This window comes from Salvia hispanica, chromosome 4 (assembly GCF_023119035.1).
Source record: "Salvia hispanica cultivar TCC Black 2014 chromosome 4, UniMelb_Shisp_WGS_1.0, whole genome shotgun sequence".
In the NCBI taxonomy this organism is placed as follows: domain Eukaryota; kingdom Viridiplantae; phylum Streptophyta; class Magnoliopsida; order Lamiales; family Lamiaceae; genus Salvia; species Salvia hispanica.
In genome coordinates this window covers 52841972-52867611 of record NC_062968.1, presented here as the reverse complement: position 1 = coordinate 52867611, position 25640 = coordinate 52841972, and the positions used below count along the sequence as shown (strand labels likewise).

The window sequence follows — 25640 nt, the reverse complement described above, 5'->3', positions numbered from 1 at the left end:
AACAGGTTCGAGACCTACAACGACGATTGGCGCGATTGGAGAAGCGTCGGGGGAAATCCAACCCGATGAGATCTAATGCGTTGGAGCGTCGTTCAGTGGACGATTCGTTATTCAACGACGTCTACGGTGGCCGGTCTAAGCCCGTATACGACAACGATATATTGTCGAAACCGGTGTATGATGAGCCCGCATACGACGAAGATATATTTTCGATACCGGTGTATGATAAATCCGTATATGATGAGGATATATTGTCGATACCGGTGTATGATAAGCCAATATACGACGAGGGTATATTCTATGAGCTCCCTGGATTGATGAGCAAATCCCAGACTCCTTCCGTGAAATTTGACGACGCTGCCGAAGACAAGAGCGTTGTCGTCGATGCCGATAAGGACAATAGTTGGATCAGTACGGCGATGGCGATGGTGGAGGACTTTTTTGAGAACGACCAACTCTCCTCAATGACTACCGAGGACATTACTCACGTCTCCCGTCTTCTGGATAATGAAATCCGTACTTTTATGGAAGAGTTACAGTGGAGCAATTTGGAGTCGTATTCGTTCCGCGAGAAAATAAAAGAGAATCAGGAAAGAAGTAAGCTGAATAAGCAGCTTCCTTACTTGGTCGGAAACCGCCTCTTGGGGCTCCAGCCGAGAACGAAGCATAAAATTTGGGATGAATGGGTGGCAATGGATGAAGGTGGAAGCATTCAATTTGATGGAGAAGGGACGTGCCTTGCAACAGAAGAGTGCCTACTATACAAGGAGATTGTAGAAGGCTATGGTGGTGGATTTGGGATTGGAAAGAGGGTAAGGCCGAAGGGTTCGATGAATAGGTTGCAAGTTAATCATAATACAAAGAGGAAAAAGAGAAGACGTAAGAAAAATTGGGCAGAATGGGATGGCATTATGACTAATGTAGTTGGAAAAATTTTAATTGGGTTAAAATGTTATTTTAATAAAGCAGACTCGAGGACAGACTCGAGGACGAGTCTTTTTTAAGAAGGAGAGTATGATGCAGTTATAGAAGACAAGTCTTGGAGGCTAAGAAAAGTATATTTTTTATTTTATTTATTTCCTAGTTAATAGAATTAGAAGATGGAAAAAATATTAGTTATTTTTGCTTATTATCTTTTTAGTTATTTTCTTTACTTAAGTTTAGATTTCTTAGTTATTTTCTTCCCATAAGTTTAGAATTTCCCTTTACCTATATAAAGGCTTCATTATTAAAGATAGACTTTTGAATATATAATTTGATATTGAGTTTTTATGCTCCGAAGTTCTCAAATAGTTTGAGTTCTTTTTATCTACCAGTTAACCATTCTCGTACTTTTCTTCGTTCATTTGCATCAGGATTTGTAGGGCGGAATGTAGAGCTGGAAATTAAAATGCTAACATGATAAGAAGAAAAATAGGGATGAACAGATTGGGGTGCGTTAAAATGACAACACTCTTAAAATGACATTGTGACACCACGCTAGACTGCAATAGTATAAACGCTAGACAACAATCTACAACAATCTATAGATTGCGGTCTAGCGTATTGGATATTGTAGGCCGCGTCACCTTGCAGTCTAGAGTATTGGATATTGCAGTCTGCATAAATTTACCCTTGCGAATTTTTTATGATTGCCACATGGCAGCTGATTATTCGTCCACGTGTATAAATGATTGACTAAAAATAGTGGTATGATGTTATTTTAAGATGGATTGTCATTTTAACACATCCCTAGACGGATTTATAGGCAAATGTAAATGGCCTATCCATATCCTTTTGACTAGTTTAGATAACCCAAAAAGTAGGTCCGTCAAATGTTTTGGGTCGCCTAATACAAATTACAATCATAACAGTGTACGAAATTTAATACTAGTAAACAAACTATATATGTATTTTAACAGTGTACAAATATTATTTTACGTATATATATATAATGTGTGTATTTGTGCAGTGTATGTGTTATGGATTCAGTACGGCACTGTATGTAGTGTGTGTGTGAAATTGGGTATGTGTGTTACATATGTGTTTACTGCGTGTGCATTTTATTGGATTTGAGTCATATATTATTTGTAGTTTCTCCTTACTAAACATAGAAATATAAAAGAATAATGATTTCATTCCTTTGTATTCCATGGGCTTAAAAAGCACACAATGAAATGCAATTGTCATTCCATTCCGTTCTTCGTTCCATTCCTATCTCCATTCTATTCTCTTCTTATTTCATTCCATCGTGCCAAAAATGATGTAATAACTTTTTTAATTCTCTTAGTATTAGGTTAGTTAAGGATTAGTGGGCTACTATATACACGTTTTTATTGATTAGTAAAACTAATACTATTAATTACTATAATACATTATGTTAACAAGTTATAATTCATTATACAACTAAGAAAAACACGTTTAGATAAATAGGAGTAATTAATAAAATAGAAAAAAAGAGAAAAAATATTGAATTTATAAACTAAAAATTGTTGTAATTATTATCACACCCTCAAGTCGAAATTCGCCACTATTATAAAGAGCTAGAAATCCGCAAAATTCTATTATCATGCCCCATATTGAGTAAGGGACCATTACAACGTTCAATTGCATGGACCATATAATACAGTAAGCAAAATACAGTCAACTAAATTCAGTAAAAATTTAAAACCACTCAATTGCATGGCCCATATTGCAAAGCTATAGTTTTAAAAATAAATGATTGTAGATGTAATATTGGAAATAACATAACTGTAGCAGCCCTACAGATATTATTGCAAAATACAAAGACGTTAAATGTAAATTTTATTTTTATAAATAAAAATTTTACTCAGCAATTTTTTTAACATTAGATCACAATCATGGATTTTGTAACACCTTCGGTAATCGCAGCATCCATTGCGTGGATATGCATTCTAATTTCCCGGGCCTGGGAATCATCGAAACTCCCTCCGGGCCCGTACGGGCTCCCGATCATCGGCAACATCCTCCAGCTCGGGCCCAAACCCCACCACTCCCTGGCCAAACTATCCCAGAAATACGGGCCCGTGATGTCGCTGAAGCTGGGCAGCATCACAACCATAGTTTTCTCCTCACCAGAAACCGCCAAACTCGCGCTTCAAACACACGACTCCTCCTTCTCCAGCCGAACCACCCCGATGGCATCCAAAGCCCTCCGCCACCACGAGTTCTCCGTGGGGTGGCTGCCCGCTGGAAGCCAGTGGCGGAAGCTGCGGAAGATATGCAGAGAGCAGATGTTTTCGGCTCCGCGGCTGGACGCCAGCGAGGATCTTAGGAGAGAGAAGCTGCAGAACCTGAACGACTACCTGGAGGAGCACTGCGATCGCGGCACTGCCGTGAACGTAGGAGAGGCCTCTTTCACGACGGCGCTGAATCTGTTGTCGGCGTCGCTGTTCTCGGCGGAGTTTGCGCGTTTCGATTCGGAATTGTCGCAGGAGATGAAGGAGGCTATCTCGAGCGCCGTAAAATCCCTCGCCAGGCCCAATTTAGCCGATTATTTTCCGGTGCTGAAACCAGTGGATCCGCAGGGGATTTTCAAGGAATCGGAGCTTTATGTTGGAAGGCTGTTTGAGAAATTGGATGAGATAATCGACGAGAAACTAAAATCGGGGGGCGAGAAACGAGATTCGGTGGAAGCGCTTCTTGAGATCAACCGACGAGATGAAGCTCAGCTTAGCCGAGATGACATAAGACATCTCCTTTTGGTACGCCTCATCTCTAACTGTCTCAGTTTTATATGTTACGTGTGTGAATATTTAACAACAATGGTACGCAGGATCTACTAGTAGCAGGAACCGATACGAGTTCAGGAACGGTGGAATGGGCGATGACAGAACTAATACGCAACCCTCAAAAAATGGCCAAGCTCAGAAGCGAAATAAGGAGCTTCATGTCTGAAAATGGGAAGCAACAAGTTGAAGAATCAGACATCTCATCGCTGCCATATCTGCAAGCAGTGGTGAAAGAAAACTTCAGGCTACACCCCGCAGCCCCTTTCCTAGTACCCCACAAAGCCAATTGTGATGTGGAAATAAATGGCTACGTCGTACCAAAAAATGCTCAAATTCTCATCAATGTGTGGGCGAGTGGGAGAGATTCCAAAATCTGGAGGAATCCGGATGAATTCTTGCCGGAGAGATTCTTGAACGAGAATGACAACATAGATTTTAAGGGCAGAGATTTTGAGCTGATTCCATTTGGCTCGGGAAGAAGAATGTGCCCCGGATTGCCGTTGGCGGATCGGATGGTGCATCATATGATTGGAAACTGGAAAATCTGAAGCCAGAAGAAATAGACATGAATGAGAATTTCGGAATTACTCTTGAAAAAGCAATACCTCTCAACGCAATTCCCACCAAACTGTGAGTCGACAAATATAGAATATAAACGTATAGTATAATCCATGTTTGGTAGGGGTGATAACTCATCTAGTGATGGAAATCCATGAAAGTCCTAACTCATCAAGGGATGAAAATTCATGAAAAAAAATTACTTTCATAGATTTTCATCCCTAGATGAGTTATCACCCCTACCAAATATGTTATAACGTTTTCATTATATGATCTAGAAAACTCTATCTATGATACTTTGGTGTTTGTTTATTGTTATTGTTATTGTTATTTTTGTTTTATAATAATCAATAAGTATATTAAAATATTTTTTATTTTAATCTAGAATAATTATCGAGCCTTGATCACACAACTTTAGCATATATTTTTTTTGTTTTACCAGAAATTTGTTTGTAGACAAATGCTATAATTATCCACGTTTCTAGTTCATAAATTTATGTAAAAATAAATATATAACCACCAAATTAGCTGCTATTTATACAAGCTCAAAACTAGTACTACTCCGTGAAAAATTATTTTATTTTACCATTTTGGGTTTTCACGATTTAAAGTTCAATTTACTTTTTTTTTTAGGTGAGTAAACCCACTCTTCAAATAAATCCTTGTATTCACATTATATTAAAATATTAATGTATTAGTGATTTCTAAATTCCACTAATTCATTTTCTTATTTTTCTTTATAAAGTCAAATAATTTATTAAAATTTAAAAACCAATTAAGACTATAATTGGCGGACTGAAGAGAGCACTAAACTGATTAAATTCTTTAAAAAACTCAAAACCAATTTTACCAACAATGTCTAACATATGTGAAAATGTTAACGCATGCATACCCTTATCCGAAAAACTAATACTCCCTCCGTCTCAAGATAAGTGACTTATATTACTTTTTGGGGTGTCCCACTATAAGTGACCTATTTCCATTTTTAGCAAAAAGTCATCTCTCTTACTTTATTCTCCACCTACTTTATTCTCTCTTCTCTCCTCTACTTTTCCCTCTCTCATACTTTACTCTCTCCACTTTAACTTATTTAAATACCATTCTTTAAATCCCGTGCCCAAAATAAGTAGGTCACTTATCTTGGGACGGAGGGAGTATAACAGTATTAGATTTGGGCCTCAAATCATGACCGGAAAGGGCCCAACTAAAGTTTTTCCCAAAAAGTAAATGAGATCTTTTACTATAAGATCTTTTACCCTTAGTGTCAGTGTTTCCAAGTGTTTCCAAAAATAATATGAACTCCGTGCTATGCATAACCTGACCCTATCTTTTTTTTTATATAATTAAATCAAATTATATATTAACAAAAGGTTTTTTTTACATCAGATACTCGAGTATACCCGAGAGAATATGTCAAAAGACAAACCAAAACAAGAACAAACTAGTACAAAGTGAATTAATTAATTGAATTGAAAATAATAATATCTTATAAATCACAAATTATATATAATAGCATCATAATGAAAAACAATATTATCATACAAAGTGATTGTAGATATATACAGGGACCTATACTAAGATCATCTCTAATGATATTGCAAAACTCATAATAAATATGAAAATTAAAAGTTGTTATAATTATTCATCTTACTCCCAAGTCGAAATTCGGGCTAATATCAACGGAGGTAGGAAGCCTAGAATTGTGCAAAATCATAGTACTCCCCCTTAATAAAAGATACATTCTGACTAGAGGTTGGTTTTAAAAAATTGTTGGATTTTGTAAAGAATATAAATGAAAAAAATAGTAGATTGTGAGTTTTATTTTTTATATAATATTAATTTTATGATAAAATATGAGTGTAATGAGTTAGTAGAGTAGTATATTTTTTATAAATGGACGTCCCAAAATAACGAAACAATGCCATCTTTTATTAGGAAGCGGAAGGAAAATCAAGCTAATTAAATACTTCAACGAACCATCATTTTTGTCTATATAAAAAAAATCAATTTTGGTCCCAGTAAAAAATTAAAACCACTTGATTGTATGGACTATATGAAGTGAGGGACCACTACAATGTACGTCTCTAGTAGTGAATAGAGATCATATAGTACATAAGAAAAAACAACCAACTAAATTCATATAGTCTTATCCTTATCACTTTTGATATGCGGATCCAGGATTGATGTCAGTAACAAAAACATGCTTCAAAGTAACACAAAAAATAATAATCTTTCTATTCTATAAAAATATAAATTTTAGAGTCGGTATGAGTTTTAATGCGAAAATATAACAAGTATGAGTTGTAATGCGAAAATGTAACATAACAAAGATGTAAGAAGAAAAATTGATTGAAGTATTATTAATGAAGAATGAGATTCACCTTTTAAGATGGAAAAAGAATACTCCCTCCGTCCCTTCATAGCTGAGTTATTTTTCCATTCCAGGAAGTTCCCTCATAGTTGAGTCATTTTCACATATAGTAACTTTTTTTCTCTTTCTTACTTTATTCTCTATACTTTGTTCAATTTTTTTTATTCTCTCAACATTTTTCTCTTTCTTACTTTTTTTTATTTATTTAACACACTCAATATTCATTTCTTAAATTCCGTGTCGAAAAGTTTCGACTCAACTATTATGGGAAAAAGGAAGTACTATTTTTATGGGATGTATGGAATTTGACCAACTCGTTGTGGGCCATCTTGAGTCAACTCCATATGACCGATACGTCTCACATGACTCCGGAACAACTTGCAACACATGAGCAATTGATCCGAGGGTCTCAAGAGGCAATTGGGGTTGGAGGAATAGTCTTCCACGTTTGTAATTTTTAATTTGTAGGATTTTAATTATGTATTTTTTATTTTAATTATGTATTTTTATTTTTACTATTTTAATTATGTAATTTGTATTTTTTAGGATTTTAATTATGTAATTTTTATTTTATAATGTATTTTTATAATGTAGAAATGTTTTTAAAAATTGGAGTATTTAAATTGAATAATAGAATGGTGGGACCCTTGAGCTTGTTCTTAGCTAAGAGCATGGATGTGGGTGTTGTGCTCTTAGCTAAGGACAAGGAATAAAAGTGGATCCGGGCCCACCTCCGTGCTCTTAGCTAAGAGCACGGATGGGGATGCTCTTAGTTGGTCAAAAATTTAAAGCACAATTAGTAAAGTAAAAAAGAGATAGAAAGAAAAAGTAATTAAAGTATTATTAGTGGAGAATGAGTTTCACTTTAATAAAGAAAAAGTGTTTCTAAAATTAGAAAATGCATATTCTTGTGAGATGAATTATAAAGGAAATAATAATGCGTACTTTTGTGAAATGGACAGAGTAATATATATTATCTTATTTGACCATTGTGCTTATCACGCAAAAGTTATTGCTTCAATGATTAAATATTATTTGTTGGTGGGCATTAGGCGTATATATGACATGCTTAGCTAAATACACTTTGGTAACAGACTTGGATGTCTAAAAAATGTGGGAGCTAAATGACCTTTGGTAATTGAATGGAACATTAAGGCGAAAAATTTAAGGCCCTTCTTGGTACGATGGAATGAAATGAGGGTGTTGAATGACATTCTTACCTTCATTTTATTCCTTTGCTTGATAAATATTTTTATCAGGAATCACCATTTCTTTTGGAATGGTCATTCCATTCCACATGAGAATACTCATTCCATCAATTTAGCTAAGGAATGACCATTCCATTTTCCTTTTTTCTCATTTTAAATTTTAACAAAATTATATAAATATTATTTTACATTATATTTAAATTTAATATAATCACAATTTTATAATAAAATTAATTTTTTTTAATAATTGAAAAATCCTCACACACACTATACACATTTCACACACTACACACACATTCACACACTACATGTACTTCACACATTTCACACACTACACACATTTCACACACTACACACATTTCACACACCACACACACTACACACATTTCACACACTACACACATTTCACACACTACACGCACTACACACACTACACACACTTCATACATTTCACACACTACACGTGCTTCACACACTACACACACTACACACTTCACACACTACACACACTTCACACATTTCACACATTTTACACATTACACACACACCAGTGTCTGTAGTGTGTGAAGTGCGTGTAGTGTGTGAAATGTGTGAAGTGTGTGTAGTGTGTGTAGTCTGTGTAGTGTTTTTTTGGTAGAATCAACATATTAATTATTCATATTTCATTCAACACATATAGGAATGGAATCAATCAAGGAAAAACAATTCCATTCCTTTTGCATTCCTAGTGCTTACCAAGCACAAAAATGGAGTGGATTCCATTCCCTCTTCATTCCATTCCATCATACCAAGGAGCCCTTAGAGCATCCCCATCCGTGCTCTTAGCTAAGAGCACGGAGGTGGGCCCGGACCCACTTTTACTCCTTGTCCTTAGCTAAGAGCACAACACCCACATCCGTGCTCTTAGCTAAAGACAAGCTCAAGGGTCCCACCATTCTATTATTCAATTTAAATACTCCAATTATTAAAAACATTTCTACATTATAAAAATACATTACAAAATAAAAATTACATAATTAAAATCCTAAAAAATAAAAATTACATAATTAAAATACTAAAAAATAAAAATACATAATTAAAATCCTAGAAAATAAAAATACATAATTAAAATCCTACAAATTAAAAATTACACACGTGGAAGACTAGTCCCTCTATCCCCCATTGCTCTTCGAGACCCCGGATCATTTGCTCATGTGTTGCAAGTTGATCCGGAGTCATCCGAGATGTATCGTTCATATAGAGTTGATCAAGATGCCCCACAACGTGTTGTTCGGGGGTGGAGGAGGCACAAAGGGAGCGGGGGTAGGAGTGGGGCGGGCGGGGGCGGATGGAGTCGAGACGCGACGGCGGGGGCGGTTGGCCGCCGCCTTCTTCCTTCCTTGCGGGCGGGAACCGCCGGCCAGCTGTCGGGGCTACCCTGAGTTAGCTCCGGCAAGCCGGGTAGCCACATCATCGGAGACGCCGTCGGATAAGGCAACCGACTTGGACCGTTTGCCGGAGGAGCTGGAGGAGGATGCCGCTATGCCGCCCCTATACTTCGGATGTTGGCGCCCCTCCTGCCAACAATCGAGGTACTTGAACGGTTTGTACTCCTCCCGTTGGTATGCCGCCAAGGCGGCAGTGATGATGTCGAGCTCGTTCGTGCCGCTCCCCGCCGACCGCTCTTCCTAGAGGTAAATCTCCTGGAACTTCCCGATTGCCTCGTTGCATCTGTAGATGCAATTGCGAACCATACTATCATTGCGATAGATGGTTCCCGCCGGCCGGGTTTCATTGTAGAGGCGAGTGATACGCCACCAATAAGTTTCCCCGGTTTGGTTCGTGCCGACGTCCGGATCTTCGGAGAGACTGCCAAGTAGGCTTTGAACATCGCCATCATCTCACCCGGAGTGTACGGGGTGCGGGTGCCACGAACAGGAGGAGTAGGAGCAGGAGTAGGAGTAGGAGTAGAGCTGCTGCTCCCTCCCGATCCGGGTTCGGGAGCCCACCCGAACCCGGGGGCGTTTAGGTCGTGCAACGGGTAAGGACGGTAACCACCCGGAGCTTGCAAACCTTGAGTTTGAGGAGGGGCCGTAAATTGGGTTTCCGGACTATATCCGGCCTCGGAGTCGAACCAATCGTGGTTCCAACCGCGATTGCCGGAGGGGTGATCGCCGGAGCCGGACATTGTGTAGTGTGGTGGGAATTTAGATGAGAGAGTATGAGGAAAAAAGATGAGAGAATGTAGATGAATGATGATAGAATAGATGAGAATGTGATTTTTTTTGTGTTGAAGTGGGGGTATTTATAGATGAAAATGTGAATTTTGGGGAAAAAAAGTTGAAAAATAAATTAAAAGTGGGTAGAAAACAGATATAATTTTTTGGGAAGTGGGAAAATATTTTTTTTATTTAAAAATATTTTTTTAAATAAATTTCGAATTTTTTTAAAAATAAAAAATAAAAAACCGAATTTGCCAACGGCATAGCCGTTGGCAATCAGAGCGTGCCACGTAGGGCTGCTCAGCGGCACGCACGTGCTCTTAGCTAAGAGCAGCGGCACGGACAGGCTCCAGCGACGGACGGACGGCACCGTGCTCAGCGGCACGGACGGACGAGCAGCGTCCCTGCTACCGCTGCGGATGCTCTTAAGTCTTTACCCTCAATCCCACCTATTCACTGTCTCTCGATTCTCTAAGCTCGTCTCTTCAATTTTTTAAACGTACATAGAATTTGCTAAGCCTGAATTTAACTTGGATATTAAGTTGGGCAACTTGGTTCATAAGAGTTAGTTTAAATTTAATATGGCTTGGACTTGCAACCAATCGATCCAAGATAGCACTGCGGGATTTCTTTTTTCCTCTGGGACGACTTTGAAAGCAAACATATAGGGCTAACATGAAAAATTTATATCTAGGTCCATGGTAACTAGTCGTCGGGGAGGAGCGACCGCACCCTCCTACCCTCCTTGGATCCGTCGCTGGCCTACTACCCTCCTTGGATCCGCCGCTGGCCTACTACGTACATTTGTTACTTGTAATCAAAATGAAAAATTAGTAATCCTCTGTCTAATTGTATGTGATACATTTCTTTTTCGCATATATTTTGGAAAAATCATAATAAATAGTTAAAGTAGATAGAACGTTAATTAAAAGAGAATAATATAGAAAAGACTATCTTCTATATTTTTGCTCTTTTGCTTTATTTTCTTTCAACTTTAATAATTTATTATAATTCTACAATACGTGTGAAAAAAAAATATGTCACATACAATGAGATGGAAGGAATACTACTTTATAGTACTCCATATAAAGTTTTTTTGTCTCAATTTTATTGCTTTTTCAAATTTCTCATTCAGTAAAAACTAGTCGGAAAGATCGAGAAACTTTAATTACTCTCCAAAGTATTACCAAATTTAATCTTAGGACTAATATTTTACTATATAAATAAAAAATAATTGCAATATATTTTAAAAAATACACTATTCTAACATATGGACTTCTATTGTTTGATAAATTTAATTATTCTCCAAACTACTATTACCAAATTTTATCTTAGGACTGATATTTTGCTATATAAATATAAAAATTGCAAAAGGTTTTTAAAAATACATTAGTTGACTTCTATTGTTTGACAAATTTAATTACTAATTTTTTAATCTCTAATTACGTTTAGTTTAATTTAGTTTTTTTATATATTTAAAAACAACACTATAGTAAAGAAAAAGCAAAATCAAAATATAAGAGCGGCGTCGTTTTAGGATCCCGATTAAATCTAATCATGAAGAATCGCTGGCTAACTATTATTACTACCAATTGTATAGTTTATTAAATAAGAAAAAAATGAAGCAAGTAAACATAAACGTTGTCGTTTCTGAGGCACAACATTGTGCTGTGTTTTTTCAGTTTTCCCTACATAGCAGGGGATCCACCCCATGAAAATGACTGCATGGACATTGAAATGAAAACAACCAAACTACAGTCGCATGTTACAGCCACTGAAGTAAGATGCTTTAGGGAACATATTTTATTTTGAAAGATAGGTATATCTAATCGATGAGATATTTTTATATAAAACTCCAAACCAATCATAAAATTGATCCCAATTAGAATGATGGAATTATATATGCATTCTAGATTTGAAGGATCTAAGAGTTTTAATTATTGTGTGGACATGGCCGGTGGACAAGCCACAAAAAGATGTCCACGGCCACGAAAACAATAGTCAAGCTTTATAGTGGACTTGTCCACAGTCAATAATCACAATATTTTATCAATTGTTGGTATATTTTTGTTTAATTCGAATAAAAATTATTGAACTATTATAATTAGAAAAAAACATATAATTTAATATAAAAAAAATTCAAAGGGTGTAAATGTGTGTGAATGGAAGTAAAATGGGAGTGAAATAAGGAGTACTAATATAAAAAAATTGAAAAAAAACAAAATAAAAAAAAATAAAAAGTTGTCCACGGCCGCAAATCTCCTGGCCCTGCCACAGGGAGCCGCAGTCAGAGCCACGTCCTCCACCCCACCGCCCCGTCCCTGCCAGGTAGCTGGTGCACCCGCGTTCACCACCCCCCGCCCCGTCCACCCTCGTCCTCCACTATAGGGAGGCGTGGCTGCGCCACCTCCCATAGCGGCCGCCGTGTCCTCCCATAGCGGACACTCTAAAGGTTTGGAAAATATCATGTCGTTCCATGTTTGATTGCAATTCTAATGTTTTATTAAATTACTATTATTTTCAAAAGCTCAGCCTTTAACAATGTATCTTGGTCTTGGTCTGTCCCTATGATGCTAATGCTATAAGATTACAATATACTCCATTTTATAATTATACATTTCACTTGTATACTTATAACTAATATAATCCCAGATAAACTCTATTTTGACAAATTCCTTTCTATTATATCTTGTTATTTTCATGTCGAATTGAGTGCCTACTAATTATAGTACTCTCCCGATTAAAAAAACCTAAAGGTTTGAAAAAAATTCAATCAATAAAAGTATTTTAATCTTTTACTTTTTTAGGAGATGTAAAATACTTTTACGACAATTTAGTACTCCTAAGAAACTATTTTGATTTATATTAAATTACATATAATAACAAAGATTATGTCCAAACAAAAAATCACGTACTCTCACTACAAGATAGTGTATGTGTATCATTATTATGTTTCACTGTAGTTGAATTTCTTTCTTTCGTAGTTCTTTAATTTTTTTGGCAAAATACGACATATTTATATTTTAAAATTTAATCTTTCCTTTTCTTTTTCTTTTATTTTTTTTTCTCATTCTATATTATATGCTCTATATATATTTAATTCACTACAATTTTTTTATAAATAAAATATATGCGCCATCATTATGTAAGGCCTTTAGCTAGCTACATTTGTATTTTTCATGTACTATTATTTTCTATAAAATTCTTGGATAGTAAGAATGACATGTGAAGTGCAATACTATGACAACAAAAAAAATGTGAACAATAATTGATTTTTGATGTAGTACTAGAAATTAAAATAAGTGAAGAAGCCGTAGATATTATTCCAAAATGCCACTCCAAATCAAATTTGTTTTTCTTTTTCAAATAGTACTCCATAAAAAATCAATATTAGACTTAAGTTTATTTCTATATATATAGAAAGTTTTATACCAATACTCATCAATTTTTCGACTAAAGATCGAAGTTCAATTTTCTCATGGATTTTCTAACATCTTCGATCTTTGCAGCGTCCATTGCATGGATATGCATACTGATTCTAACATCAAATTCTCAGGCCCGAAAATTATCGAAACTTCCTCCAGGCCCGTACGGGCTCCCGATCATCGGAAACATCCTCCAGCTCGGGCCCAAACCCCACCACTCGCTCGCCAAACTATCCCAGAAATACGGGCCCGTGATGTTGCTAAAGCTAGGCAGCATTACAACCGTAGTAATCTCCTCAGCTGAAACCGCCAAACTTGTGCTTCAAAAACACGACTCTTCCTTTTCAAACCGAACCATTCCTTCGGCCATCACAGCCCTCCGCCACCACGAGTTCTCGGTGGGGTGGCTGCCCGTCGGAAACCAGTGGCGGAAGCTGCGGAAGATATGCAAAGAGCAGATGTTTTCGGCTCCGCGGCTTGACGCCAGCGAGGGTCTGAGGAGAGAGAAGCTGCAGAAGCTGCGCGACTTCGTGGCGGAGCGCTGCGATCGCGGAACCGCTGTGGACGTAGGTGAGGCCGCTTTCACGACGTCGCTGAATCTGATATCGGCGTCGCTGTTCTCGATGGAGTTCGCGCGGTTCGATTCGGAGTCGTCGCAGGAGATGAAGGAGGTGGTGTGGGGAGTCATGAAATCCATCGGAAGCCCTAATTTGGCTGATTATTTCCCACTGCTGAAACCGGCGGATCCGCAGGGGATTTTGAAGGCGGCGGAGTTTAATTTTGTGAAGCTGTTTGCGAAATTGGATGAGATAATAGACGAGAAACTGAAATCGGGGGTCGAGAAACGCGATTTGGTGGAAGCGCTTCTTGAGATCCACCGACGAGATGAAGCTCAGCTTAGCCGAGATGACATAAGACATCTTCTTCTGGTACGAATATACTACTAAGGTTTCTTCAAAGTTTTTGATCCCTTTTGTCTTGATACGGCTATTCTTATCAATAATTAAACTTGTTTGAGAACACGGTATGCAGGATCTACTCCTAGCAGGAACCGATACGACTTCAGGAACAATGGAATGGGCGATGACAGAATTAATAAGCAACCCTCAAAAAATGGTCAAGCTCAGAGACGAAATCAGGAGCTTCATGTCTGAAAATGGAAAGCCGCAAATTGATGAATCAGACATCTCATCGCTGCCATATCTGCAAGCAGTGGTGAAAGAAACCTTCAGGCTACACCCAGCAGCCCCTTTCCTACTACCTCACAAAGCCAGCTCCTATGTGGAAATAAATGGCTACATAGTACCAGAAAATGCCCAGATTCTCATCAATGTGTGGGCGAGTGGTAGAGATTCAAGAATCTGGAGGAATCCAGATGAGTTCTTGCCTGAGAGATTTTTGAACGAAAACAACAATATAGATTTTAAGGGTCGAAATTTCGAGTTGATTCCGTTTAGCACAGGGAGAAGAATATGCCCCGGATTGCCGTTGGCGGATCGAATGGTGCATCAGATGTTGGTAACATTTGTGGGGAATTTTGAGTGGAAACTGGAAAATATGAAGCTAGAAGAAATGGACATGAATGAGAATTTCGGAATTACTCTTCAAAAGGCAGTACCTCTCAAAGCAATTCCCACCAAACTATGAGTCGACAAATATAGAATATATACGTGTGGTATATGTGTATTAAGTTTTACTCCATGTTCTAATGCTTTCCTTATATGATCTAGAAAACTGTTTATGTTACTTGGTATTTGTTGAGAGAGTGATTGTATATTCATTCAACTTGCTTGCTCCTGTGAGGAATTACACGCCCATTAAGTAGGTTAAGGAATACACTTTACATGGAAAAGATTTACCCTAATGATAACTAGGAAAGTATCAATTACAATTATTATATGATTCCCAAGAATATCTTCTTTCCTTGTAGTTGATTTCTTTCCAACACTCCCCCTCAAGTTAAGTAATGGGGCCCATTCTTAACTTGCCTAGTATCTCATGGAAGCTTCTTGCATTCACAGCTTTAGTGAGTATATCTTCCAGTTGATCTTCAGATCTCACAAATGGAAGTTCTACCGTCTTGGCCTCTATGTTATCTTTGATGAAATGTCAATCCACCTCAACATGTTTCGTACGATCATGCTGAACTGGATTCTCAAATATACTGATTGTCGCCTTATTGTCACAGAATAACTTGCACGACTCCTGTGATTTTAAGTCCAGCTCTGTCATCAATTTCTTCAACCAAAGAATATCAGTCAGCCCACTCTTAATTCCTCGAAATTCTGCTTCAGCACTTGACAAAGCTACCACTTTCTGTTTCTTGCTCCGCCATGTGACAAGATTTCCTCCCACAAAGGTGAAATAACTAGCCGTTGACTTTCTGTCATTCGGGTTTCTTGCCCAGTCAGCATCAGTGAAACCGTGAATCTCCAAATGTCCATGATTCTCGAACAGAATCCCATGGTCCGCTGACCCCTTTAGATATCAAACAATCCTCAGAGCCGCTTCCCAATGAGCTACTTGGGGTTCATGCATGAACTGACTGACTACTCCAACTGCATATGCTATGTCGGGCCTGGTGTGGGATAAGTATATCAACTTTCCCACTAGGCGTTGATATCTCGCCCGGTGAGTAGCTTCAGCTCCTTCAACTATCCGCAGACCGTGATTCTGAACCATAGGATGTCTGCTGGTTTACAGTCCAACATTCCTGTTTCAGTCAGTAGGTCAAGAACATACTTCCTCTGACTTATGAAGATCCCCATTTTAGATCTTAGCACTTCTATACCCAGAAAGTATTTTAGGAGTCCTAAATCCTTCATTTCAAACTCTGCAAATAAGTTCTTCCTTAGCTGAGTTATCTCCTCTTCGTAATCACAAGTAAGGATCATATCGTCCACATAGATGATTAGGCATGTAATCTTTCCCTCTCGTTTTTTCGAAAACAGGGTATGATCAGAGTTGCTTTGTTTGTACCCATACTTCTTCATTACCTCCGTAAATCTTCCAAACCAAGCTCTAGGTGATTGTTTCAGCCCGTACAGTGTCCGTTTTAACTTGCAAACTTCCCTCCTTCGAATTCTCCAGCAAATCCAGGAGGTGCTTCCATATAGATCGGCTTCTTCAGTTCCCCATGTAGAAAGGCGTTCGTTACGTCGAACTGATGAAGTGGCCATTCTTTTGCTGCTGATAATCGAAAAAAGAACTCGAATAGTACTCATCTTTGCTACAGGCGAGAATGTCTCGGCATAATCAACCCCATAAGTCTGTGTGTACCCCTTGGCCACTAGTCTCGCCTTATACCTTTCAATCGATCCATCTGGCCTTCGTTTAATGGTGAAGACCCATCTGCATCCCACAGTTCGGACTCCATCAGGCTTCAAACACACTTCCCATGTATTATTTTTCATTAGGGCCCGCATCTCTACAAGCATTGCTTTTCTCCAGTGGGCAATCTTCATGGCCTCCTCGGCCGTTTATGGAATTTCTTCTTCTTCATAAAGGGCTGCCTCGAAAGCCTTAGCCATTTCTGTTAGATTTGCCTTAGCCAAGTTTGCCATAGAGTATCTACTCTTCTTACTGATTTTCTCAGGGCTGTATCTCTTAGCCGGAATCCCACGAGTAATCCTTAAAGGGAGTATGTATCGGCCAGTATCACCATCAACTGCTGCACTTTCATCCTTATCTACACCAGATCCGTCAGGGGAAATAACTGTATTATCTGAGCTAGTTTCAGGAATTACCTCAGATATCACTGGAGGAGGACTGGATTGAGACGTAGGCGATTGAGGAGGCTCTACAGCAGACGTGACCGGCTCGGCGGTGACACTAGCTTGCTCTGTTAGTTCCACGATCGGGTTGCTTGGATGTGGCACAGACAAACTGAGGGGTCGAATTATTTCACACTCCCCCTGAACAGCGTTCTCCCCCTGACCCCGAGGTTGGGTGTAGTAAAAATACTCACTTTCAAGGAAATTACAATTCATGGTTGTTATAATCTTCCTAGACCCCGGGTGATAACATCGATAGCCCTTTTGATTTATCCCATACCCCAAGAAGACACATTTTAAAGCACATGCAGAAAACTTATTCCTTTCGTGTTTTGGTACATGTACATAAACCGAACATCCAAAGATTTTGAGCGGAAGAGTGAGAGGTGTAGGAATACTAGTCAGGGTTGAAAGAACTTGTAGAGGGGTTTTAATACCTAATATCTTAGTAGGCAGCCGATTAATCAAGTAAACAGCAGTAGCAACAGCTTCTGGCCAGAGGAACTTAGGAACATTTGAGTCAAAGAAAAGGGCTCTGGTGACTTCTAAAATTATCCTATTTTTTCGTTCAGCTACTCCATTTTGTTCGGGGGTGTGGGGACAAGTAGTTTGATGGACCAACCCCTTATCCTTAAAAAAATCTGTCATTTCCTTGTTAACAAACTCCCTACCATTATCTGACCTAAGAATTTTAACAGTGGCTTGGAATTGTATTTGAACCATTGTAAAAAAAAGAGAAAACTTTTCAAAAACTTCAGATTTATTTTTTAGAAAATATATCCAAGTTAGTCTAGTGCAATCATCCACAAAAATAAGAAAATACTTGAAACCATGATCTCCTAAAATAGGAGCCGGACCCCAAACATCAGCATGCACTAATGAAAAAATAGTCTCAACGCGAGTATCATTAGATCTAAAGGATTGTCTGTGACTTTTTGCCAAAACGCAAGATTCACAAGTAATGTCTTTTAAAATGAGAAAACTTTGGAAAAAATAATTTTAAATAACCCGAGGATGGATGCCCCAATCTGCGGTGCCACAGCCAAGCTTCCCGGTTTGCAGATCCGTGAGCAAGCATCGCGGTGCCACCTTGTTGAGCAATCTCATCCACATAATAGAGGCCTTGACGCTCAGTGCCACGCCCAATGATCCTCCTCGTCCTGATATCCTGTAATACACAGAAATTTGGATGCATCAGTAATGTACAGTTTAATTCTTTCGTCACATGGCTAATAGACATGAGTTTATGGGACAGTTTGGGCACATAGAGACAATTTGTGAGTTTCAAAGTGGGAGAAATTTCAATGGTTCCACTCCCACCCACAACAGTTAATTCTCCATCGGCAGTTTGTATATGGCTTTTGGTTGCTCCATCAAATTCAGAAAAATCATTCTTATCATAAGACATCGTATCAGTGGCTCCACAATAAAAAATCCACCCACTCTCCTTTGGATCAGTTTTATTTTGAGCAATACAAGAAATTCCAATATGTTCTAAGGGTGCAAAACGGTTAGGACTCAAAATAGATATTTCAGAAAGTTCTGGGGGTCTAATTCGAATTTCTCTATTATGAGGTATTAATTGCACATGCTTAGAAGTATGGAGACTGAAATTGGAACAATTCATGCCATGAGGTCTTATTTTAGAGCATCCGCAATGGTGCTTAGGCCAGCCATAGGCCAGCAATAGGCCAGCCATTCTCTCCCCTGCCACGTCAGCAACACTAAAAAATCCACCTGCCACATCGATTTAGGCCGACCCATAGGCCCAAATTCCGCAATAAAAATAATTCAAAATATACTACATTTACGGAATTAAAATTACGGAATTAAATTTACGACACATATACGGAAAATTCATTAATTGCATTTAAAAAAGTTACATAGATAAAAAAAATTACATTTAAGAAGGTGCATAATAAAGAAAAAAAACTATCGCCGTGCAATCCTCCGTGCCCACAACTCTTCAATTATATCCTTTTGGAGTTGAATATGAGCATCCACTTGGCGCATGTTGGCAAATTCCTGAAGGCGGCCGGCTTCATCGAGAGGTACCCCACGTCGTACACTAGGGGTGGCCGTTCCGCGGCTTGGACCGGCTTCATCGCCACTTGACCCAACTAGTCGGTTGTACGCTTTCGTCTTCGACGATCATGTTGTGAAGGATAATGTAGGCGTACATTATCTCGGGGAAACGCATCCGACATCCCACAAACGCGTTGGACCCTTAATTGCCGCCCATCGAGACCGGAGCACACCAAATGCGCGCTCCACGTCCTTGCGCGCCGACTCATGTCGTTGCGCAAAGTAGGCCTTCTTTTCATCACTTGTTTGTCTGATCGTCTTCATAAAGACCGGCCACCGAGGTATATCCCATCCGCCAAGTAGTAGCCCATATCATGCCGGTTGTCGTTGGCCACAAATGAGACGGCTGGACCGACGCCCGGCACTTCTCGTTGAAAGAGGGGAGACGAGTTCGGGACGTTGAGGTCGTTGTTCGACCCGGCTACCCCAAAATACGCATGCCAGATCCACAGCCGGTAATCAGCTACGGCCTCGAGGATTATCGTGGGGTTCTTTGACTTGTAGCCGGTCGTGTAGGCCCCCTTCCAGGCAGTCGGGACAGTTCTTCCACTCCCAATGCATACAATCTATGCCGCTTTGCCTAACATCCCAGGGGAACCCATGCTTCTCCCCGTGCATCTGCATCAAATTCGACAATCTTCGGGAGTAGGGCTTCGAAGGTACTCGCTCACCGAAAATGCTGATCACGCCCCCACAGAACTCCTTCAGACATTTCGGGCCGACGACTCACCGATGTGGAGGTACTCATCCCACATGTCTCTGCCGCGCCTCCGTAGGCCAAATTGTCGCCGTGCACTTTTGAATGGGGTGTGGCCGGGTCCGCGCAACCGCATCGTGCCTGAAACGGAAACACAGATATTGACGCTCTAATGCCCCAACGATGCGCATAAACAACTCCCTGCGCATTCTAAAACGGCGCCGGAACATGTTGGCGGGAAACCGCGGGTTCTCTGAAAAGTAGTCGTCGTACAGCCGCTGATGTGCAGCCTACGTGATCCCGATCAATCACTGCTCGGTGGTGGACAACCCGTGGAGGGCGAGGTATCGCCTGCTGTTCCACCATACGCATGTACCGCTCCATCTCGCGGTTCATGTAGGCATTCATAGCCTCGTTCATCCTCCGTTCGTACTCCTCAGCATCCCCACCACTACCACCACTACCACCACCGCTACCACCCGCGTTACTCATCGCGCGATGATGCTCTTGTACAGAAAGTTAGAGAGAGAGAAAACTCGTTAACAAGTGGTGCAAATGAAAATGAAACGAAAATCGCGTTTATATAGGTTTGTAAAAAAAAAAAAAAATCGGAAAGCCGCCGATCGCTGGCCGACGGGCAGCTACAATGGCGGCTAGCCGATCGGCTAGCGCATCGGCCAGCCCACGCCGATCGGCTGGCCGGTATACCGCTGGCCGCCTACAATGGTTCGGCTAGTCAACCGGCCAGCGCGAAGAATCGGCTAGCCGGTCGCTAGCCGACCATTGCGGATACTCTTAGTATCACAAAAAATTGAGGGACCAGGGAGTAAATTAAATTGAGGATTAGGACTGAATAATCCCAATCCGTTACCTCCAAGAGAGGCGCCGCCTCCCTTCCTCTCTGCAAATGCTGCCTCCCCAATTACACCTCCGTCGCCGGCTTTGCCGCCTACGACTGGCTGCCGGACGGCTTCTCCCATCCTCCCACGAGCGACGGCGACCTCCCGATTGCCTCCCCCTTGCGGAAATAACCCGCTGCCGTCCTCGATTCCAACCGCTAACCGAGCTTTCGCCTTATGATTTTCATCCCACCATTCCGGGAATCCGGCGAGAAGAAAGCATGTCTCCCTGGTATGTTTGTTCTTCCCACAATGTGAACACCGCATCTTGGATTTGTCGGGTTTGAAACCTCCTCTGCAGTTGGGAGGTTGAGCGGCGGTTCGTTGCGGCGGGGGTTGATTTGGGCGCTGTTGTTGTTGATTTCTGACCGCGAATCCTAGCCCCACTTGGCCCGATGATGAGTCGCCGACGATTGCGCCGGTCTGGTGGTCAGGGTCAGTTGTCGACATCATTTTGTGTCGTGCGGCTTCTCTTTTCACCATCCCGTACGCAGTCTCGGCTGAGGGCAACGGGACCTCTTTGAGAATGTCCCTCCGAATTTCGTCGTACCTTGAATTCAGTGCGGTTAGAAACTTGAATAGACGTTGGGTTCCTACATATGTTCGGAGTTGGCTGATTCCCTTGTCGCAACAATCGGCCTGTTGATATTGGCACCGGTCGATCTCGATCCAGACTCCGTGAAGTTGTCGCCAGTACGTCTCGAGCCCTTGTTCTCCTTGGACAACCTTGCCTGCCTTCTCCTCCAAATCATACAACAGATAAGGATCTGCCATGCTTTCAAAAATGGTTTGTAGGCTCTCCCATAGGGCCTGTGCAGTCTGATGATGTGCGAAATCGACAACGATTTCAGTCTCAACGTTGTCAATTATCCACGAAAATACAATCATATCGGCTTCCTCCCAACTTGAGTAGCCTCGCATTCCTGGTTCTGGTGGAGGCGGCGTACCGGTGATGTATCGGTTTGCCCGTCTCCCTACGATTGCTACTCTTATCAACCGTTTCCACAGGGAGTAATTCGTCCCGTTAAGTTTAACGGCTAGAGTAACATTCTTGCTCATCTTCAATCTTACATCCTCAATATCGTTTGGTTTTTGCTCCTCCTCGCTGTCTGACATTTTTGGTATAGGTTGCAGATTCGCCTTCTTGGTCGGGAAAGGTTTCTAGGCTATGATGAAATTTTTCTGAGCCTTTGCTTTGATACCATGTTGAGAGATTGATTGTATATTCATTCAACTTGCTTGCTTCCGTGAGGAATTAATTACACGCCCATTAAGTAGGCTAAGGAATACACTTTACATTGAAAAGATTTACCCTAATGATAAGTAGGAAAGTATCAATTACAATTATTATATGATTCCCAAAAATATCTTCTTTGCTTGTAGTTATTTCTTTCCAACAGTATTTGCTACTTGTTATTGTTATTTTAATATTATAGTAATAAATTTTGTTTTAATCTAGCTAGAATACTTATCACGCCTCGATCACACATAACTTTAACTTGTCATTAAATTTTTATTTACCGATAATTTGTTCGAAGAAAAATGCTTATATATAGTTATTTACGTAGAATAATTTCCAATTCATAAATTTAAGTAAAATTAGATGTATAAATAATATAACCACTAAATTAGCTGAGAAATAAACAAGCTCAAAACTATTTCTATATTGATCAAAATTATAAAAACTCAAAACCAATTTTTTCCATCAATATCCCACGTGCACGAAAATTTTCTTGTATGTATACACTTGTTCCAAAATACGACCCAACTAATGGTTTTCCCAAAAATAAATGAGATATTTTTGTTATAAATTTGGGAGAAGTATGCATTACATTTTCTTATGATTCTAAAATCTGGAATTTACCTGCATTTACTCGGGCAAGTTATCTCCATATAGTATATGTAACACCCTGACTTTTTATTCCTTTTAATTTGTTTCGATAGAACGTCGATTGTCTAGCCGGAAATTTTGCCTCAATTCTTTTCGATGTTTGATGGAATGGGCTGGAAGTTTTATTATTGAATTTGGGCTAGGATCTTGTTTCTTTATTTATATCAAGCCCAATTCTTTTTCATTTTTGCATAAGCCCAATTCTTTAGATTTTGACAGCAGCGGCGCTGCAAGATTAAGGAGCGAGGGCTGCCGGCAATGGAGATCGAGCAGCGGCGAAGCTGTCGGCACACAGTGACAGGAGCGGCGGGGGAAGGCAGTGCGATTAGAGATCTTAATTTCTGAATTGGGAATAACAAAGAGTGAGAAGAAAGGCAGCGGCGAGGTGAAGGAAAGAGGGAGAGAAGGAGAGGCCAGCGGCGCTGAAGCCGCCGTGATATCGCCGGAGACGGACGGTGTTATGTGCTGCTGGAAGGGAGGTTCCAATTTGAGGAATTTCGGGGAAAGAGAAGAGAAGCATGAACTCAATGAAAGGATTTCTCCGCGAACAAAACTGAAGTCAAAGTAAGAAATTCAATTTCAGAAAATTAAACTAATAAGGTGGGCTTTTTGAACTAAAGTGTTTTCAAGAGCTTCCGTTTTTATATATCGGTTTGAGCATCATTTTATGTGATGAAATTCCTAATTGAAATTATTATTTTATTCTATGATGATGTGAGATGTGATTAAAGTGAAACTGATTGTCAGGTGTTGCAATGGATAGTTGTTTGAATGGTTGTGAATTGCTCAACTTGTTGATGTGATGTGATATAATGCTCGACCTTGACAAAAATATGTTTCATTTTTCAAATTCGAACATATAAAATAGAACAATAAAAAAGAAATAGTAACATTCAAAAGCTACCTAAAATCTGCATGAAATAGAAAAATGACATTAAAAAACTCCTTAATATCTATACACAAACGTAAATACAAAACAGAATACTCCCTCCGTCCCTGAAAATTTGTCACCTATTTCCTTTTTCATTCGTCCCTAAAAATTTGTCACCTTTCACTTTTACCATTTTTGGTACTGGACCCCATATTCAACTAACCCATTCTCATTCATATTTTATTATAAAACTAATATATAAAAGTAGGACCCACATGCCACTAACTTTTTCAACACACTTTTTTATTACATTTCTTAAAACCCGTACAGGGTCAAATGGTGACAAATTATAAGGACGGAGGAAGTAATAAAAAGAAATAGTAACATTTAAAAGCTACCTAAAATCTGCATAAAATAGAATAATGACATTAAAAAACTCCTTAATATCTATACACAAACGTAAATACAAAACAGAATACTCCCTCCGTCCCTGAAAATTTGTCACCTATTTCCTTTTTCATTCGTCCCTAAAAATTTGTCACCTTTCACTTTTACCATTTTTGGTACTGGACCCCATATTCAACCAAGTCATTCTCATTCATATTTTATTATAAAACTAATATATAAAAGTAAGACCCACATGCCACTAACTTTTTCAACACACTTTTTTATTACATTTCTTAAAATCCGTACAGGATCAAATGGTGACAAATTATAAGGATGGAGGAAGTAATAAAAAGAAATAGTAACATTTAAAAGCTACCTAAAATCTGCATAAAATAGAATAATGACATTAGAAAACTTCATAATTGATCTCTGGTATTTGTTAAAGTACTTCTCAATAATATATTCCCTCCATTCCATAATAATGGAAGCATTTCTTTTCAGCACGGAGATTAAGAAAAATTGTGTTAGATGAATTAAGTAAAGGGAGAGTAAAGTGAAAAATGAAAAAAATAGAGAAATGAGAGAGTAAAGTAGGTGTGGAAAAATGTGTAGACTTTTACTAAAATGGGAAATGACACTATGAAACGTACCAAAATGACAAAATGACTCTATTGTATGGAACGGAGGGAGTACTAAGAAGAGAATAATTTGGGGGTACAGTCGTACACATGTGCTCTCAGCTGGATCCGTAAATGGTAAGTAGGTCTCACATTCCACCAACTTACTTCATTCATATTTTGTTATTAAACTAATATAAAAAAGTGAGACACATATTACACTAACTTTTCCAACTCACTATTATTTACATTTCTTAAATCTGTGCCCATCAAATGTGACTCCTATCTTGGGACGGAAGAAAGTAATACGGAACACTCGTATTTCCATGCAACACCCATTGCATTTTCATTTTAACTAGCTCCTAAAATTGAAGCTTTGACAATATCAGAATACGTGCAGTTTTTTATTTTTATTTAGGAATATGTACACTAACTACTCTTCCATCACGTTGCAGCTTATTTTTTTTAAGTAAGTAATTTTAATGTTGCCTTTAATTTGTATTATTTTAATATTTTATTTTATTAAATAACATAAAAAAAAATAGTAGAGCGGATTTGTAAGGGATTTGTAGGGCAGAATATAAAACGGCTATTGCAGGTAGGTACTTTGAACTGAAAAATAAATGCAGCATATTATGGTCAACACTCAACTGGATAAAAATAGGGATGAACCTATTTGTGGGCGCTACTATAAATGGCCTAGCCAAGCCATACTATTTTGACTAGTTTAGATAACCAAAAAAGCAGGGCCATTAAATATTTTGGGTTGCCTAATTTCAATCATAACAAAATGAAATTTAATACTAGCAAATATTCCCTCCGTCCACGATTAAGAGTCTCATTTATAAATGACGCGGGTTTTAAGAAATATTAAGAAAAGTGGGTGGAAGAAAATTAGTGGAATATGAGTCTCACTTGTATATATT

The 25640-nt window shown here is 39.1% G+C and overlaps 1 protein-coding gene and 1 pseudogene across 1 annotated transcript; both read left to right on the top strand.

Annotated features, from left to right (window-relative positions):
• Positions 1 to 2771: 2771 nt before the first annotated feature.
• Positions 2772 to 4601, top strand: LOC125218926 (annotated as a pseudogene).
• An 8932-nt stretch (positions 4602 to 13533) lies between these two features.
• On the top strand, positions 13534 to 15328 carry LOC125219940 (cytochrome P450 76T24-like). The gene is made up of 2 exons (XM_048122034.1): positions 13534 to 14423; positions 14527 to 15328. Exons 1-2 carry the CDS (start codon positions 13548 to 13550, stop codon positions 15139 to 15141), a joined length of 1491 nt encoding a protein of 496 aa, XP_047977991.1. The 5' UTR covers positions 13534 to 13547; the 3' UTR covers positions 15142 to 15328.
• Positions 15329 to 25640: the final 10312 nt, after the last annotated feature.

Bases quoted from the DNA above. Each gene is read 5' to 3' on its own strand.
- LOC125219940 (XM_048122034.1), top strand. From the start codon at position 13,548: ATGGATTTTCTAACATCTTCGATCTTTGCAGCGTCCATTGCATGGATA. The intron at 14,424-14,526 runs GTACGAATATAC...CACGGTATGCAG, and splicing joins ACATAAGACATCTTCTTCTG to GATCTACTCCTAGCAGGAAC.